At 46.0% G+C, this 20,196-nt stretch overlaps 1 protein-coding gene across 1 annotated transcript; it reads left to right on the top strand.

The window, feature by feature from the left end:
• The first annotated feature begins 1,420 nt into the window (after nucleotides 1-1,420).
• Nucleotides 1,421-6,939, top strand: LOC115650068 (alpha-1-antiproteinase-like). Its single transcript, XM_030559436.1, has 5 exons — nucleotides 1,421-1,443; nucleotides 2,184-2,839; nucleotides 4,286-4,556; nucleotides 5,301-5,448; nucleotides 6,745-6,939. The coding sequence occupies exons 1-5, from the start codon at nucleotides 1,421-1,423 to the stop codon at nucleotides 6,937-6,939; spliced, it is 1,293 nt and encodes a 430-aa protein (XP_030415296.1).
• The last annotated feature ends 13,257 nt before the right edge of the window (nucleotides 6,940-20,196 follow it).

Below are 20,196 nucleotides of genomic sequence, written 5' to 3' on the forward strand. Positions count from 1 at the left end.
GAACTACTGGAGCCAGTTTGCTACCTCTCAGATACACCTCTACCCTGATATAACATGAGCTGATATAACACGAATTTGGATATAATGTGGTAAAGCAGTGCTCTGGGGAGACAGGGCTGCACACTCCAGTGGATCAAAGCAAGTTCGATATAACACGGTTTCACCTATAACACAGTAAGATTTTTTGGTTCCCGAGGACAGTGTTATATCAAGGTTGAAGTGTAATTAGAAAAATGCAGGTTAAAATGCTGGCCATGACCTATCCCCTCCAAGTTAAATACAATAAGTGAGAGCTGTTCTTCTATGCTGCCAGGGTTGTAGTTATTAGAGTATGTAATTGCATCACTGATTGAGTTGATTAAAGATTATGCATTGGGTGATGGAAGGGAATATGAAACAACAAATATTTTAAAAAACTGAGATCAACCTCCCTTTACACTTGGAAGTTATTTGGTGTATCCCCAAACACACAGGGGTGTGATTACATAGGGAATCTGACTTTCTGCTGGGCTGAAAATGGGGTTCCATTTAAAATAAATAAACAAGGTGGGGTAAATCACCACTCAAGGCCATGCTCTGACTTTTGGCTTTAGAACATTTACAATTTAACCCTTGGTCACCTTTAATGGCAGTTACCTTCCCCTCCGGCAAGCAGCTCGCAGTCTGGTAAACTTAGGAACACAACCAAATTTTATGTAGGGTACACAAATAACCAAATGACAAGACCAACAAGGTATTAAAGTAATAGGGAATTGGGTTGGTGGTCAAGACTCTTAGAACTGTGGCTCCCAGCAGAAACTCCACCTGGGCTTCCCTTGCAAATCCAGGCCATCCCCCACCTCAGTCAAGGGGGGTGCAGGGGTTCCTCTCAGCTGGGGACTTGCTTTGGCCTCCAAGTTTCCCACCAGTTGTTGCTGCTGGTGTCATTGCACTGCTCAGCTCAGTCCTCACTCCTAGGTCCTATTAAAGCCCCAGTGGACTCAAAAGAAACCCCCTTTCTCTAAGGTAAGACTCTGTGTTCCTCTTGCCCATCTGGGCATGGTTACCCAATCTGGACCCATTGCCCAGCTAAGAGTGGCCTAGAGGATATCTCCACTTCCCCATGTTTTCACACTTACCTCCTTTTTCATATACACCTCTACCTCGATATACCACGACCCAATATAACACGAATTTGGATATAACGCAGTAAAGCGGCGCTCAGAGGGGCGGGTCTGTGCACTCCGGCAGATCAAAGCAAGTTCGATATAATGCAATTTCACCTATAATGTGGTAAGATTTTTTTGGCTCCAAGGACAGCGTTATATCAAGGTAGAGGTGTACCTGCAATTACCCAGCACATTTATCACAGACTATATGTGTGGCACCAGGGAAACCCCAGGTTGTGCAGCTTTTGGCACTTCATGGAACGCCTGACATGATGCAAATTATACCTGCTAACAGGTAGGGAGCCCGCTCAGTTTTCCTATAGGGTTGTGACCGCTCAGGATGTCATGAGGTTATTACTTAGGGGGTCGCGAGATGTCAGCCTCCACCCCAAACCCTGCTTCACCTCAAGTAATTATAGTAGTGTTAAATATTGTTAAAGTGTTTTTAATTTATAAGGTGGGGGGTCGCACTCAGAGGCTTGCTGTGTGAAAGGTGTCACCAGAACATAAGTTTGAGAACCACTACTATAGGGGGAGTCAGAGTGGTATATGCAAATTAGTCAGGCAGCAGAATCCCTCAATTCTCCCACTTCACCACTAGACGGAGCTAAAGAGCTGCTGCTCCAACTCCTCCTAGGCCTCAAACTTTCTAATTGTGTACAGTGAATAGTGAGACATAGTTTTGGTGGAAAAAATGACATCACTGTTGCTCCTGACAACTACACACACTAGCTCCAGAATTTTGCTGGAGAAGAACACATCACATATGCTAAACAGCCGAGGCATGTTGCAATCTTTATTATAACTGACATATTAGTAAACTAAACCAAATTATTCCTTAGTGGGATTTATAATCATGTATAGTCATGTTAGATATGCCATGTTCCTTTGTTTTTTGCATTACTTTATATACATTTTATTAATAATTGTTATGACAACCAATGCAAATGACTAGCCATTAATTGCTACCAAAGTCACTATTAATTTTGCCCCTCTAATGGTTTGATTCTATTTTGTGACAGAATAATTTGAAAGGAAAATGAATTCCGCCCTTTCTGTGTGTTTGTTACTTGCTGCTCTTTGTGCTCTTGCCCATTGCCATCACTTTCCTCATCACCCCACCTGTGAGGATGACCATAAAGATCCAAATCACATGGAAGAGTATGCGCTGCTGAACCAGGCCTGTGTCAAACAAGGTACCAGCTATGCGGACTTTACATTTAGATTCTATAAGCAGGCTGTATTAGCAGAAGCAGACAAGAATGTGTTCTTCTCTCCCATAAGCATTGCCACTGCCTTTGCCATGCTGGCAATGGGCGCTAAATCAGCCACTCGGACTCAGATTTTTGAAGGAATGGGCTTTAGCCTGACAGAGGTTCAGGAGGAGGACATACATGAAAGTTTCCATCATCACATCCACATGATGAATTGTCCTAACAATAAGATCCAGACAAGTATGGGAAATGCCCTTTTCATAGCAACCAAGTTTAAAGCACTAGAGAAGTTTTTACAAGACGTCAAAACCTTTTATGAAACAGAATATTTTCCTACCGATTTCCATAATTCAAAAGAGGCTGAGAAAAAGATCAACGGTTATGTAAAGAAGAAAACCCATGGGAAAATTCCAGAACTAGTCAGCTATCTTGATCCAAACACTGTAATGGTTCTTGTTAACTACATTTATTTCAAAGGTAAGGCATGGAGCCCAGATGGGTATTTATTTAAATTATAATCTTTAAATGGCTGATTTTGATCTAAAGCAAAGAAAATGTTTTTGCTGCTTTTTCTATAAATTAAGAGAAACTGTCATAATACAACAGAGCACAACTCTAGACCTGGACTAAATTGTGCAGGGCCCTGAAGATAAGGACAAAAAACATTTATTTGATATACCGTAAAAGAGGGATCCAATAGTTTAAAATTCCTTTAAGATTCTTAGTTGGGAGGGACTCTGGAAGGATAGAAAAGAAATAACAAAAACCAATGGGCAGAAATCAAAGCAAGACATATTCAAATTAGAAATAATTTTTAACAATGAGGGTGATTAACCAGTATCACAAACTACCAAGGGAAATGGTGGATTCTCCATCTCTTAGGTCTTCTAATCAAGAACGGATGCAATACGGGGTAACCAGATGATATTCCAAATTTGTACAGGAGGTCAGACTAGATGATCAAATGGTCCCTTCTGGCCTTCAACTCTGTCCGAGCAGTCATGTTCATTTATTGTGTTTTATGTACCTACTGGGTATAAAACATGTACAAGAAATCATTTTAATAGCTGGTTTATTTGAGGCACCTGCTAGGTAAATTCTTCCTTATAAAGAATTAAATCAAGAAGTGACTTGATTCTGATTTCCAGTCCACTGCTAAACCTTGATGTAAACATTGTTCTGCAAGGGGGTGGAATATTTTATTTGTCATTATTTTATTTGTTATTCTCAGGTCAGTTTCTACTGCATGTATGAAACAATATGTGCATTTCCCTCACTCCTAGCAATATGGGAAGCCCAAGGGCTGCTGCCTCTTTGCATCACTAGTGGAACACAAGCCAGCTGAGTGGAGCAGGCTATGGCTTTTCTCTGCTCCTCACCAGTCAGCTATGGGAGGGGCATTGCTGGTTGTGGAGAGGGGAGCCCATTTTCCATTCTCAGGAATGATGCCGAATACACTCGTGCTCTTGGTCCGTGGAGCTGCAAGTGGGATTGTGCCTTTGCCCAGTGTGGTTCTGTGCCTGTTGGCTCCTAGGGGTAAGAAGCATAAAGACAATATTTGGTTTGACATCTCTAGGTAGCAACAGTTTGATTTGGTATAGTCTGGGGGGGCCCCCGCATTACATCAGAATAAATATTTAAGGGACCTATTCTTCTCTCCACAATAATGCTTTAAAGAAAACCAACAACATTTGTTCACTTCACTTAGTGGTCTTCATCTTGACTAATAACCCATTTACCCCAAACTCCAGCACTCAATGATGCTGCTGCCGCTTGCCTGCAAAACAGACATCGCTTCTCAATAATAAACTTGGAGTTATCCCCACCTATGAGCTTCTTCCCTTTGAATTAGTCCAATTTCTGCCAACAAATTCCTCTCTCCCTCCACTATTAAATTGTATTCTCTTTGCTTTTGATAATAAGCCTCCTGGGAAAATCCTTTCGATCCTTTCCACACCCTCGAGGAGGATTTTTTGGTGGATGAGAAAACCTCTGTTAAAGTCAGTATGATGCGCCGGGATACCGACTATGAAAGCCACTATGATGACCAGCTGTCGTGCTGGCTGGTGCAGATACCATACAATGGAAATGCCAAAGCGCTATTTATTCTGCCTGACGAAGGGAAGATGAAGCAGTTGGAGGCTGCTCTCTTGAAAGAAACTGTGTGTAAATGGGAGAAATTACTTCAAAAAAGGTAACCCTTTGCCCACCATTGTGCGGATAGATGGTTGATGGTAATTTAGGAGAGAATTCCAGAGCAAGGCAAAATATTAACACAGGTATCACAGTTCAGTATTCTCTATGTTCAGTAAGTAGAGTTCTCAAATGAGCCCCCAGCTACCTTAGAGGAGAGTGTCACAGAATGTACAGCTCCACCTCTTCTGATAGCACAAGCTGCAGCATCCCAACCGCTGGTCCGTTAGGACTCTGGCCAGGCCACTGATCTGAACACATCTGGCAGGTCCTAGGACTACAGCAGGAACTGATCTTGTTGCCAGTTGAATGTTTGAAAGTCCCTACTTCTTTCACGTTGCTAATGAGATTTATTAACTGCCTGGTGCCACTGACTCCAACCTCCTTACCCTAATCTCTGTCCCACTCCACAATCTCCTTGTCCCTCCAACCACTCCTGTTCCCACAGAAGTCTGTTGGAAGGTACAGGGCTCTGAAATGAAGTTATGGACTCATGAGAAGTTCATTTGTTCAATGGTCCAACTACATCTGTTCAGGAGCATCCAGGCATGTACAAAAGGCTCACCTAGACCTTCCTAGGTGCTCATTCCTCATTCAGACACACAAATCACACAGAGAATGCAAACGCCACCAGCAGATACCTCAGGAATCAAAAAAGCACCGTGCAGTGTCACTAAATTGCAGGTACTCGATAGTGTTATCTGAGTGCAATGTTTCACCATCATGTTGTGTTCTTTGTTGACAGGACTCTTAATCTGTACATTCCAAAGTTTTCTATTTCGGGGTCCTATGATGTGAAACTCCTGTTTGAGAAAATGGGTATTACTGATGTGTTCTCTAGCCACGCTGATCTGTCTGGAATCGCTGGGACATCCGACCTGCATGTTTCACAGGTAAGTTAGTGAACAAATGGTTTTGTTAACAGGATTTGTCTGCACCTGTGATTATAAAGTTTACATCCGAGACTATTTACGGGCTCGTTTCTGTTCCCACTGAAGCCACTGGCACAACTCCCACTGACCTCAGTGGCTGCAGGCACTCAATCAGTTTTCTCTAGACTAGGGCACAAACAGGCTCATTACAGAGAGCTCAAGGCTTCCCCTGTAGTTTCTGAAGGTTGTTATAAAAGGAAATGGTCCTAGGGAGCAGCAAGTACATTAAGAATGGGCTCAAGTACAAAAAAATGGCTTTAACTATTCCTTGCCCCTGGCCTAGAATGGCTCAATAGCAGCCGTGACAATCACTTCCAAATCCAGGGCTAGGTTGTGATATCCTTATTCACCTCTTTTCCTCAAGCATTGCCTCAGATTCCAATGAGAAGATGGGTGAAATCCTGGCCCCACTGAAGTCAGTGAGAATGATGCTCTTGACTTCAGTGGAGCCAGGATTTAATTGTGGGCAATAGGTTACAACTCAAAAGAAGTAAGGTCATCAGAATCTGACCCTAGCTTAGCATTGAGATAATATTAACTAAGTCACATTAGGGACAATAAGGACATTCTGAGTGGGGTTCCACACCACCTCTGTAAAGAACCTAGTTAGGGTTTGGAGTAACTAAGGTTCTGCAGTATCAATGCACAGTATGATACAAAAGCTTCACTGAAAAAAAGAATTCTGGGGCTTGGGGCCATGGATTCTTGTCATTATTCACCTTGAGATTTCTGCTGGAACATGGCTTTGTACTATCTAAATGTACTGACTGTTTGTGATGCTAGGGAGGAATTGATGGTAGTAATCATTGATAGAAAAAAAACACCTCTCTTTTGCAGAGAAGGGCAGCTGACTTGATCCATGCAGGCCTGTCTTTCTTCTCAGTGGAACTGCAATTGAGAAATAACTGCAACAGCCTCTTAATATTGTTGGGTCTGATCCTGGAGTCCGGACTAGGGTGACCAGATGTCCCGATTTTATAGGGACAGTCCTGATTCTGGGTCTTTTTCTTATATAGGCTCCTATTACCCTTCACTCCTGTCCCAGTTTTTCACATTTGCTGTCTGGACACCCTAGTCTGGACATAGGGAAAACTCCTCTTGAAGTCCAGGGGAGATTTGCCACTCAGTGGAGTTGGGTTCATTGGGCTGTACCAGTCCTGTTTGTATTCTTCCCATTCCCTAACACAGCAAGTTCAATTTCAGCTGCTGTTCACGGTCCTGTACTCATGCTATAACATTTGCCTCATTTCCTTGCAGGCTATTCACAAGGCCGTGTTGAATGTTCATGAGAATGGCACCGAGGCAGCAGGAGCCACCGCAATAGTAGTTACCAAACTTCTTCGTCCTTCAACTACCATTAAATTCAACAGGCCCTTCGTGGTGATGATTGTTGATAAAGCCACCCTCAGCACAATGTTCATGGGGAAAATTGTCAACCCTACTATAAAATAACTAAGATGTGGCTGGAGACATCTGTGCTTACAGTGGGCCACCGCAGGCTCCCCCAAGTGTCAGTGACTATCCCTGAACTTTAATTGACCTACATTCACAAGCAAATCAAATATATATGGGAAGTTTTAGCCTATAAGCAATTGAGATTTCTTCTCAAACAAAATAGCTAATGATGTCTGCATAAGAAGGCCTATCATCTCTTTGCCCCAGTTTGGTAATTCAGATCATACTAATACATTATCTGAGTCCCTAGGAAAGCTGTCTTTATAAAAGGCTTCTACTAGATCCTCGTGTAAGATGTAAAGTTTTCCAGCTGAGCAAGGATGTCCTGAATGCCTTCAGTTCTAGGTTATTCACTGGCAGCTTTATCATCCTGGAATCCTGGTAATGATCACTGCTCTGCCAGTCTGTCTCTGGATAGCCATGGCCTTGGGGTCCAAGAAATTAGCAATCCCTTCCCTTATTGCTTCCCATGGCCTGGCTGTTAGTCAACATGCTGCCAAGCCAGTCTCATCACAGCTCTCTCTCTCCAATAGGTTCTCTCAGTTATTTCTCCTTCAGTCATCTTGCCTTCACCACATGTTCCAGCTTTTATCTGGGATGTCCCAAAAAGCCAGAGGCTGCTCCAAAACATTTAGAATTGCTCTTCTGTAGCACACACTAGGTGCCATGTTACTTCCACAGTGACTGGCAAACAACTTTTAAAGGCACAGTAATGAAACAGGCACAGAAATTTACATTGTCAATTACAAATTTTTGCAGTTAATGGCGAAAATTAATGTTAGTACCTAAAATTTTCACTCGTGCTGACTTTTAGAGACTCTTCACTCTCTTGCCGTTATGTTTTATACATCTTTTAAAGCCAGTTAAGCCTTTCAATGATGGTGACACCACATTAACATAGCAGCATCTCTGGAAAGGGTCTGGGTTTTTAAAAAAGAAATTGTGAGCGAGCAGAACTTTTCTCAGATGGAGAAGGAAGAACAAGTTTTTACTTGCTGAATTCTTTTCTTTCTCTCATTTCCCCTCCACCCACTCCCCCCATGAACTTGTATTTATTAAGTTTACATATGTTGTCAACAAATATTTAGAAAGCATCCAAAATATTGTGTTTGCAGATCATAAACTTTTACTGTAAAAGAACCTTAAGGCCCATGATAAAGTTATTCAGCAATTTTTGCATTAATAAAATGCCCTTGCAAATTTTTTATTGTGCACTTGGTATCTTATGGAGACAACATAAATATAATTTTTTTTTTGATTTTTTCACACCAGGATCAGAATCTGGTATGATTACTCATGGTGTGATAACTTAGACAAAGTTAATGAGCATTCAGGTCTGTTTTCATGTTTGTTGAGTTTTCCTATTAGGAAATCTAAAATCATTGTAGCCAATTATTTCATTTTATCATCCATTTATCATTCTATTACATGATGCTATGGTCTACTCTTATGCTATTTCATATATAATCACTGTATGCTAAATAGATTTAAATTGTAGGATTAGAAAAGTATAGGATTGACAAGCATTTAGGAGTGATGAGTGTGTGTTAGATAAAGCGTGGCTGAAACTCAAGGCCTACAGGATGAGACCTGTAAGGTTTTTAGCTTAGCCAAACTAGGCCATAGGCTTAAGAATGCTTAACATGAGTGAGTGACTTAGGAATAACCCTCTGCCTGTAAAGTCACAAGGTTATTGCATAAGATGTGCCACTAGGTGATGTTACGGAAAAATGAATTGCAATAGACTGCAATGTATTGTCCAAAACCGCAAGACACCTGATTGTAACATCTTTAAATGTCTGTCTGACCACAGGGTACATGTGCCTAAATGGTAATAAGAATAAGAGGAACTATGACCAACCTATAAAAAATGGGGCACTCCCATGGGGTGTGGAAGTATAGAGCATGGCCTGGGACCCCCATTGGTGCTTGGGAGGAGGGGAAGGTTGGCGAGATTGGAAGGCTCCCTACCTAGCTCCGTGCAGCTCCCCAGAAAAGGCCAGTATGTCCCTGCAGCTCCTAGGGGGAGGGAAGGCAAGAGGGGCTCCATCCACTGCTCCCGCCATTAGCACCGGCACCACAGCTCCCATTGGCTGGGAACCACAGCCAATGGGAGCTGCGGGGGCGGTGCCTGCAGGCAAGGGCAGCACAAAGAGCCTCCTTGCCCCTCCACCTAGGAGCATCAAGGACATGCCGGATGCTTCCAGTGAGTCCCCCTCGAGGTAAGCACTGCCCCATACCTCAACCCTCTTCCCCAGCCTTGAGCCCTCACCCACACCCAAATTGCTGCTGGCCCAGGGGCTGCCTGAGTGCTTAGGCAGCCCAAGAGCCAGCCGCACCAGCCGTTGCAGAAGTCATGGAGGTCACAGAAAGTCATGGATTCCGTGACATCTGTGACAGATATGCAGCCTTACCCATAACCCCTTGCATTAGCTGAAGTAAACTTTGGCTTAAGCAGACAGGAAAACTGTCAGGCTCAAGATACGAGTGTTCTGCCCTGCTACCTGCCTAGGAGGTGCCTTTGTGCCCTTGGTACCTGGAATACATGTTTTCAGAACAAAGAACTACGGAGTTCACCACTGGTACCAGAAAACAAGATAAAGAGTCCTTGCCTAGCCTCAGATGATGCATACAGTACCTTTTGACTTGTAAACAAGCTGGGTATAAAAAGGATAGTTTTGGAGGTGTGACTTGGGGAGCACAGCTTCTGGGTAAAGTGCCTTTAACAGCACAGCACAAGATGGCTTCCCAGAAATTGGTATCATATTGAACCTTTCCTTCCTGTACTATACATCATTGACGTTTAGCAATAAACCTGACTGATACTGGTTATTTCATGCTTGAGTATATTTCATTACTAACCAAAGTGTGGTCAAGCAATTGACTATGACAGGGGTAGGCAACCTATGGCACCAGTGCCGAAGGCGGCACGCGAGCTGATTTTCTATGTCACTTACACTGCCTGGGTCCTGGCCACTGGTCTGGGGGGATGGGAGGAAGACTCTGCATTTTAATTTAATTTTAAATGAAGCTTCTTAAACATTTTAAAAACCTTATTTACTTTACATACAACAATAGTTTAGTTATATATTATAGACTTACAAAGAGAGACCTTCTAAAAACATTAAAATGTATTACTGGCACACGAAACCTTAAATTAAAGTGAATAAATGAACACTTGGCACAGCACTTCTGAAAGGTTGCCGACCCCTGGACTATGAAATGTACTGACACACTGGTGAACATTTTAGCAGGAGATTAGTTAGCAATACAGCTTAAACTGGCCAGTTGTCTCAAAGAGCTGTATGAGTGACAGAATGGGATGAACAGAAGACACTTTCCTCCTCTAACAGTTCAGTCCCATCATAGAACACCTGTTCTCATTCTGGCTTGCTACAGACATTCCTCCTTTATTATGACGTCTACCCATTCCCTTTAGCCCTGTCGTTCACAGCGGGGGAACACATCAAGACAGTCCCCAGCTGCAAATCTTCCTCCAGTCATCTAGTGTCCAGCAGGTAGAGAATTTCATTCTATTTGTTTAGCTAAGACTTTTCTCTACCCGCACTGTTTCTCCTACTGCATGGGGAATGCATGCTGCACTCTTCCAAACAGGAGCAGAGCTACTGCTCAGGTATGAATGCTGCAGAGTCCCAGAGGGAATTCCACCACATGCTCCCATGGCCATGTCAGTCCCTCCTTGTCCAACACACCCCACCACGTGGCAAAATACTTGATCTGGCCCTAGAAAGACAATGAGTCTCATTTAATATGAAGAAAGGCACATGCAGGACATCCACAGACAGCAGTGATTCGATCCAGCACATCTTTTTCCAAGGCCCTCTCTCCCCCTGGAGCAGGGTGGATCCCATACCATGGTAGCAGTTCCTCTCCCACCATAGCTGCATGCTCTGGTTCACTCCACTGGGAGTTAATGCTGGATGGACATTTTTACCACTGGATTTTAGTCCCGGTCTCAGGGATGCTGCTGCTCCTGACGGTATGCTCCTTGTTCCACTGGGTCACTTATAACATGCTGTTTGCATAGAGTGGGTAATGCAGGCCTCAGGTCAACAAACAAGCAAGCCACCTTTGCCACCTACACAGCCCTCTGTTTCCCTGGGCAGAGGCTCCATTTTGCAATAAGGCAGTGTAGTGCGGGACTCTAACGCTATCTATCCAGTGTAACCTTACTGCCAGGCACTGTTGGCAATAACAAGGGAGGGTTCAATATCTAGTTCGACATTACAAAACACAACCAACTTGAGCCTCCATTCAGCAATTGGGCTCGCTGAATATATCCCCTGGGCACCCTTCATGGCAACACCACTCACGGCACTGAGTCCGTGTCTCAAACGAAGACAACGTCTAGTGAGGAGAGAGGGACCAGCGTTAGTTTGGGAAAACACAACAACAAGGAAGCGACAGTGTGTGAATAATAAGTTAAACGCCCACTCCCATGATTACTTTGCCGTAGTCTCCCCACTTGTGGGTGGGAATGTCTAGTGACTGAATTAAACACACCACATTCCCCGGCCGGCCACTACACTCTACTCCCAGTTTGTTGTTGTGGGTTGGTGACATTCCAGAACCCAAGGGTGTCACCCTTCGCCCTGTCTCTGCCTGTAGCTGCAATGCTGCCTTTGAACCATGTTACTGCTCTATCTGTCATGTCTGGTCTGATAACATGGTGCCATGACTACCTAGGAGCTCTTAGTGATTACAGCTCTGGGATTGTTGGGCTGAGGGCTGCAACATCATCTCTCACCATTCCGTCTGTCTTCATAGCCCAGCTCTTAGTGATGTCACTGGGTTGTGGGAAGAAGCTCACTGCTCCCACCACCGCTGCATTGTCATGGAATCATAGAATCATAGACTATTAGAATTGGAAGAGACCTCAGGAGGCCATCTAGTCCAACCCCTTGCTCAAAGCAGGGCCAGAACAGACTAAATCATCCCAGCCAGGGCTTTGTCAAGCTGGGCCTTAAAAACCTCTAAGGATGGAGATTCCACCAGCTCCCTAGGCAACCCATTCCAGTGCTTCACCACCTTCCTAGTTAAATAGTGTTTCCTAATATCTAACCTTGACCTCCCCCACTGCAAATTGAGACCATTGCTTCTTGTTCTGTCATCTGCCACCACTGAGAACAGCTGAGCTCCATCCTTTTTGGAACCCCCTTTCAGGTAGTTGACGGCTGATCTCAAATCCCCCCTCACTCTTCTCTTCTGCAGACTAAATAACCCCAGTTCCCTCATCCTCTCCTTGTAAGTCATGTGTCTAAGCCCCCTGATCATCTTCGCTGCCCTTCACTGGACTCTCTCCAATTTGTCCGCATCCCTTCTGTAGTGAGGGGACCAAAACGGGACACAATACTCCAGGTGTGGCCTAACCAGTGCCAAATAAAGGGGAATAATTGCTTCCCTTGATCTGCTGGAAATGGTCCTACTAATACAGCCCAATATGCCATTGGCCTTCTTGGCAACAAGGGCACACTGCTGACTCATATCCAGCGTATCATCCACTGTAATCCCCAGGTCCTTTTCTGCAGAACTGCTGCTTAGACAATCGGTCCCCAGCCTGTAATGGTGCATGAGACTCTTCCGTTCTAAGTGCAGGACTCTGCACTTGTCCTTGTTGAACCTCATCAGAATTCTTTTGGCCCAGTCCTCCAATTGGTCTAGGTCACTCTGGACCCTATCTCTACCCTTCAGCATATCTACCTCTCCCCCTAGTTTAGTGTCATCTGCAAACTTGCTGAGGGTGATATTAATCCCATCATCCAGATAATTAATAAAGATGTTGAACAAAACCAGCCCCAGGACCCACCCCTGGGGCACTCCGCTTGATACCGGCTGCCAACTAGACATCGAGCTGTTAAGCACTACCCATTGAGTCTGACAATCTAGCCAGATTTCTATCCACCTTATTGTCCATTCATCCAATCCATACTTCTGTTTTGTGCTCTGCATTCTCTTGGATGATTTCAAATTGTTCTATTTAATAGAGATAATTACACTTAATACTATTTAGTAACATTAAGGATACATCTACATGGGAGAGTGATTCCTAATTCACATGGAGCTACCCACACTAGCACTCTTTCAGCTAGTTCACTAAAAAGCACTCTAACTCTACCCATATGAACCCTAACCCTCACTCCAAGTCCTCTACCCCAACTATTGGCTGGGAAGCCCTACCCATAGGCACCCTAATGCTAGGGCAGGGATCCCAAACAATAGGCACCATTGCCCTAGCTCAAAAAACTCTACCCATGGGACCCCCCTTCCCATAACAACCCTAACCCTAGGGCTGGAATCCCTATCCCTTGGCCCCCTAACCCTAGCACCAAGTACACTACCCCAGGAACCCTAACTCTAGTGTGGAGAGTCATAGCGATAGGAATCCTAAACCTAGTGCAGGGAGGCCTACCCATGGGAACCCTAACCCTAGCACCAAGTATCCTACCCCTAGGATCCTTAACTATAGCTCATAGTATCCTACCCATAGGAACCCTAACCTTAGGGCAGGGAGCATTACCTATATGAACACTAGCCTGAGCTCTGAGTACTCTTCCCATAGGAAGCCTAGCCCTAGGTCCAAGAGCTGTATACATAGGACCCCTAACCCTAGGCTTGGGCGCCCAACACATATGATCCCTAATCTAGAGAGGTGACACCAATTCACAGGAACCCTAGCCCTAATTAAAATTACGCATAAGAACCCTAACCCTAAGGTGGGAAGCCATACTCATAGGAACCCTAACTCTAGTTCTAATTACCTAAACACAGGAATCCTAATCATAGGAATCCTAACACTAGCTTCAAGTACTCTTCTCCTTGGATCCCTAACACTTGCTCCAAGAACCCTAACACTAGAGTAGGGAGCTCTAGCCATAAGAATGCTAATCCTAATGCCACAGGCCCTAATCATAGGAACTTTAATCCTAGGGTGGGTCACCATATCCATAGGAACCTCGAACCTAAGGCGGGGAGCCCTAACCTTATAAATGCTCCAAATATCCTAACTATAGGAACGCTAACCCTAGTGTCAACTGCAGTAGGTATAAGACTCCTAACCCTAGGGCAGAGAGCCAGACCCATAGGAACCCTAATCCTAGATTGGGCAGCCCTACTTACAGGAACCTAACAAAAGCTGCAAATACCCTTACCACAGGCAACCTAACCCTAGCTCCTACTATGCTAGCCATAGCAACATTAACCTTGGCTCCAAGTACCCAAACAATAGAACCCTAATCCAAAGACAGGGAGACCTATCCATAGGAACCCTAACCTTGCAGCATAGTGCCTTACCCATATGAACCCTAAAGTTAAATCCACCTAACTTAACCATAGGAACCCTATGGCAAACAATCTTACCTGGAGAAACCTTAACCCTGGCTCCAATACTCTCACCATAGAAACTCTGACCCTAGTACGGAGATTTGTGCCCATAGGCATCACAAACCTACTGTGCAGAGCACTACCCATGGGAACTCTAACCATAGCCCCAAGTATCGTGCCCCTAGCATCCCTAACTATGGCACCAAGTACCCTAATTATAGGAGCCCTAACCTTAGGGCAGGGAGCCCTACCCATAGGAACTCTAAGGCGGAGAGCCCTGCTTGTAGCCATCCTAGCTCTAGTTTCAAGTACTCTAACCACAGGAGCCCTAACCCAAGTGCAGGGAACTCGCTCTATAGGAACTCTGACTGGGGTGGAGAGCCCTACCCATGTGAACCCTTACAAAGGCTTCAAATACTCTAACCAGAGGCATGCCAACCCTAGTTCCAACTACCCTACCTTACCCTATTCAGGGAACCCTACACATGGGAGCCCTAACACTAGGCACCTTACCCATAGGAACCCTAACCCTAGGGCAAGAATCCAAGTACCCTAACCCACGAGCCACTATCTTAACCATGGGAACACTAATCCTAGTGTGGTGATTCATACCCATAGGAATCCTAAACCCCAGTGTGGAGAAGCTTAACCCTACCCCAGGATCCCTAACTATAGCACCAAGTACCCAAATCATCTAACATTAATCTTAGGGGAGCCCTATTCACAGGAAAACCTATTCCTAGTGAGAGGTGCATGACCCATATGAGCCCTACCTGAGCTCCAAGTACCTGGCCCACAGGAACCCTAATCCTAGGGTGTGGAGCTCTAAATACAGGAAATCTCCTCCCCCTCCCGGCCCCAACCAGAGCTCCAAGTATCCTGCCCATAGGAGCCCTAAGGCAGGGAGCTGTACCAACAGGAACCCTAAACCTAGGGTGGGAAGCCCTACCCATAGGAACCCTAACAAAGGCTTCAAATATCCAAACTATAGGGACCCTAACTCTAACTCCAACTATGTCAGGTGTAGAAATCCTAACCCTAGGGCAGGGAGCCCCAGCCATAGGAACCCTAACTGTAATTCCCAGTACTCTAACCTCAGTAACCTTATGCCTAGGATGGCTGACCCTAGGTGGGGAGCCCTTCCTTTACGAACCCTAACAAAACCTCCAACTAATATTACCATAGGAACCCGCAGTCCAGCTCCAAGTACCCTAACCCTAGGGCAGGGAGCCTCACACATAGGAACCTACCCACTGGGTGCGGAACCATCTCCACAGTAATCCTGATCCTAGGGTGGGGAGCCCTAACCCTAACTAAAGCTGCAAATACTCTTATCACAGGAACCCTAGCCCCTGAATCAACTACCTTAGCCACAGGAACCCTAATCCTAGGGTCTTCTTCGTGTGCTTGCTCATGTCCATTCAGCTCAGGTTTGTGTGCTCCCACATGCACGGGTGCCAGAAGTTTTTTTCCCTCAACAGTATCCATAGGGCACTGGCTCCGGTGCCCCCTGGACTGGCATGCAGATACCGTGGTATATAGGGTGCCGACAGCCACGCCATCCCCCCCCAGTTTCTTCTTGCCCCCAGTGACGGTGCTGGAACTGTTGCTGCTTCAATTAGCACTGTTGCTTTCTCATTCATAGTTTTCTGTTAGTGTTAGTAAATCCCTTAGTTATAGTTAGTGACTTTGTAGGGCCCAAACAGGACTTTACCTTGGAACAGGGCACGCCCTGGTCCCCAGGCTTTAAGCCTTGTGATCGCTGCAAGAAGCATATGCTCATTAGTGATCCACACAGCAGCTGTCTGCTTTGCTTGCACAAAAAGCACATTAGTGAAAAGTGCAAAATTTGCAAGTCCTTCAAGCCAAGGACTAAGAAGGAGCGCGATAATCGTTTAAGAGCGCTCCTTATGGAGTCAGTCCTCCTCCCAGCACTGAGTACCATGACTTCGGTATGCAATGCCCTACTGGGACAATTCACTGGCTGGCACTGGTCCCCATCTGGCTCTGACCAAGAAGCCCAAGAAGACGGTGCGAGGTCGGTCTACATCCTTCTGCAAGGGAAAGGTTAAGACAGTCCACCTCAGAGGCCCTGCAGGTGACACAGGAGCTCATGTTCCTACCGTGCTACCCACACTGGCTCCTGTGGTTCCCCGGTCATGGGGTAAACCCACGTTCTGCCCTCCATGGTCCCCACCTCAGTGGCACCATGCCCTATCGCGGAGGATGTGCCATCAGCGCTCACCCTCCCATAGCTGCCATGCCTCTGACAGTGAAAGGCAGATGCAGCACAGACCCATTCGGTCCCTGGACCTTGGGCTTGGGAAGAGAGGCTCGAGGTGCAGCTTGATGGCAGCCGGGTGCAGATGACTGGAGGCACGCGCCCCCTGGCAGGAGTACCTGTTCCGGCACTCGGTATCTCCAAGACCACGGTACCACTCGAGGGATCAATGCTATCATTCCTTGGACCATCACTGATCCTCTAGGAGGACATCACCGCATGTGGGCGCTTCCCAGCTCCAGGCCCGTTCTAACTCCCAGTCCCACTCCTCATCCCGGTACTGTTTGTCAAGAGTGAGACGTAGTTCGCTGGCTCCAGGCTGTCATGGATCCATCGAGCTCCACCAGCGCCCAAGACCCCATTCCAGATCAGATTCCAGGTGGAGTGATTGGCAATGGGCGGGGAAGAGCCACCGTTTCACTCCAGCCTGGTTGACTGGGAGTGACCACTTGGAATCCAGCCCTGGTTCAGAGTGAGGTTCCCTGACAGTGAGACAAGCTCCAGTATCAGCAATGCCAGCTACATTGTCAGCACCAAAACCAGCCCCGGGGCCTCAGGCACAATGGCCAGGGCCATGGTACCCATGGAACCCATGGGGGTTCACCCAGCCCTCCAAGGCCCACCCACCCACTCAATGTCAAAAGCCGCAGAGAGACCGGCTGCCTCTCTCTCCCACCCTCTTCTGGTGCATAAAGCCTTGGGCACAAAGACCCCACAGGTCCAAGAGAGAGTAGGAGAGCAAGCCACTGGGCCACCAATGGTTGTGGAGGATGCTACAGCACAGGCATCCTCCTCGTCGTCACCAGATGAGGCTGTAACTGGGCACCTTCCCCTGGTTCCTCCAGATGAGGCTAAAGTGCACCAGGAACTACTGAAGAGGTTCACTGTCAACTTGGGTCTTCAGGCAGAGGAGTTAGAGGGGCCCTTGGACTCTCTCTTTGATGTACTCTGCTCCACAGCACCAGCCAGGGTGACTTTTCCTCTTCATGAAGGGAGTCTAAAAGGTTCTAATGCCTTGTGGCAAACTCCATCCTCCTTGCACCCCATCTCCAAGAGGGCTGAGCGCAAGTTCTTTGTGCCATCCAAAGGCCACGAGTACCTGTAGACCCATCCTGCTCCCAACTCCCTAGGTAGAGACAATTAATCAAAATGAGTGACCGGGTCAGCCTGGGGCTACCCCTAAGAATAAAGATTTCAAGAGACTAGACTTGTTTGAGCATAAGGCTTATTCCTTCTCTAGTCTCCAGTTGAGGGTGACCAACCATCAGGCCCTCCTGGGATGCTATGACTTTAATACGTGGAAAGCCATGGCCAAGTTTGAGGGCTCCCTTCCTGAGGCTTCTAGGAAGGCATTCCGGGAAATCATGGAGGAGGGCAACGCTATGTGCCGGACATCCTGGCTGCTTCTCTCTGGCTTGTCCATGGAGGCTCAGCAGTTGACGCAAGACCTTCCCTTCGATGGGCAAGCCCTATTTTCAGAACAGATGGACAATAAGTTCCATGGCCTAAAGGACTCATGCCCGACCCTTAAAACATTGGGCCTGTATGTTCCCAGCCCTGCCTGCAAGCGGTTCAGGCCACAGCAGCCTCAGGGCCAGGGGAGCCACCCTCGCCAGGAGCCTGCCCATAAGAAATCCAGAGGCTACAAGCAGCATCCCAACTACCAGCCTTCGCAGGCTTCTCAGCCAAGCACAGCCTGCAATAAGCAGGCAGGCAAGCGCTCATTTTGACAGTATGCCTGAGGGCAACCTACCAGACTGTTCCTTGATCCTTCCTCTCCTATTTTTGCCAACCACCATTCTCCTTTTCCCTGTGTGGGCATCTATAACATTGGACCGATGGGTCCTGAGTACGGTGGTGTGAGGTTACATCCTTCAGTTGCTTTCCACCCCCTCCTTCCCACCCCTCTCTTCAGGGACCCTTCTAACGAGAGTCTCCTTGAACAGGAAGTAGAGGGGTTACTGCAGCTAGGTGCACTGGGGGGTGTTCCTTCAGAGTACAGGGACAAGGGCTTCTATTCCCATTACTTTTTAGTTCCAAAAGCCAAGGGCAGTCTGCAACTAGTCCTGGACCTGTGAGAGTTGAACTGCTTCTTAGTGAAGTTAATGTTGTTCTGAGTAGAGTGCTTGGATCTAGAGTTAGGGTTCCTATGGGTAGAGATACATACAAGACTGTTACCTTTTTCCATAACTGATGTTCTTTGAGATGTGTTGTGCATGTCCATTCCATAACCCACCCTCCTTCCCCATGGTCGAAGTTTCCAGCAAGAAGGAACAGAGGGTGGGGGGAGCTGGCAGCGCCCTATATACTGCGCCATATGCACACCACTCTAGGGGGTGCCAGAGCCAGTCCCCTACAGCTACTGCTGAGGGAAAAAACTTCCGGCACTGGTGCATGTGGCAAGCACACACATTTAAGTTGCATGGACGTGAGCAACACATCTCACAGAACATCCGTTATGGAAAAAGGTAACTGCTCTGTGTGCATCCTAACCCTAGGGCAGAGAGCTGTATCCATAGGAACCCTAACCCTCCAAGTCCCCTACCCCTAAGAACCCTAACTCTGGCTCCAATACCCTAACCACAGGAGTCCTAGCCCTGGTGCAGAGATTTGTACCCACAGGAATCATAATCCTATTGCGGGGAGACCAACTTATAAGAACCTAAGCCTAGCTACAAGCATCCTACCCCTACACTCCCTAACTATAGCTCCAAATACCCTAACTATAGGAACTGTTACCCCAGGATGGGGAGGCCTATCCAGAGGAATCCTAACTCCAAGTACCCTAATGATAGGAACTCTAACCTTAGCATAAAGATCCCTGCCCATAGGAACCCTAACCCTTGCTCCAAGGACTCATAGGACTCCCCAACCTTAGGATGGGGAGCCCTATGCATATGAACCCTAAAGCTAACTGCATCTTCCTTGACCTGTATTTATTCTGTTCAGATTGCTGAAATGATTGCTCTTCCTGGCAGGATTGGTGCATGTCTGCCTGCATACATAGACTATAATGAACTAGCTATAGGAGTTAATTATACTCTAATACTTTTCTTGTTTCATTCACTTTTTTATGAATTGGGGAGGGGCTGATAATTTTCTAAAATAATTTTTTCAGAAGAGTACACAAAACTTAATTTCAATTTTATGGAGAAAAATCTCACTTTCTCTCACTTTTCTGCTCCCCTCACCCCTACACACAGGAAAAAAAACATTGGCAAAAAGTTTACCAAAAAAAAATGAAATGGGAGTAAAAAAAATATTGGAAAAAATTCAAAACTTTTAATTGAAACATATACAACTTCTACCAAACTGACATGTCTCCATGAAACATTTCCATTTCTTTGAAGTGTCATTCTTTTGAATATTTTTATTTTTATTACTTATTGGCTTATGGCCTGATCTAGCAAAGACTGAAAAACAGGTTTATCTTTAAGCACATAAATACTCAGTATTACTCACATGCTTAAAATTCAGTAGATGTGTAACTCCTTGCAGGACTGGAGCTTACATTTTTATCTGTGGTGGTTCCTGACTACTTGGAGTGGTGCTGCAGGCTGTAGTATTTTATATAATCAGAAGGCCCAGTGTTAGAGTTTTGGTGTAAAGGGAAGTGTTAAAATCCCAGTTCA

Source organism: Gopherus evgoodei, chromosome 4 (genome assembly GCF_007399415.2).
Source record: "Gopherus evgoodei ecotype Sinaloan lineage chromosome 4, rGopEvg1_v1.p, whole genome shotgun sequence".
Lineage (NCBI taxonomy): Eukaryota > Metazoa > Chordata > Testudines > Testudinidae > Gopherus > Gopherus evgoodei.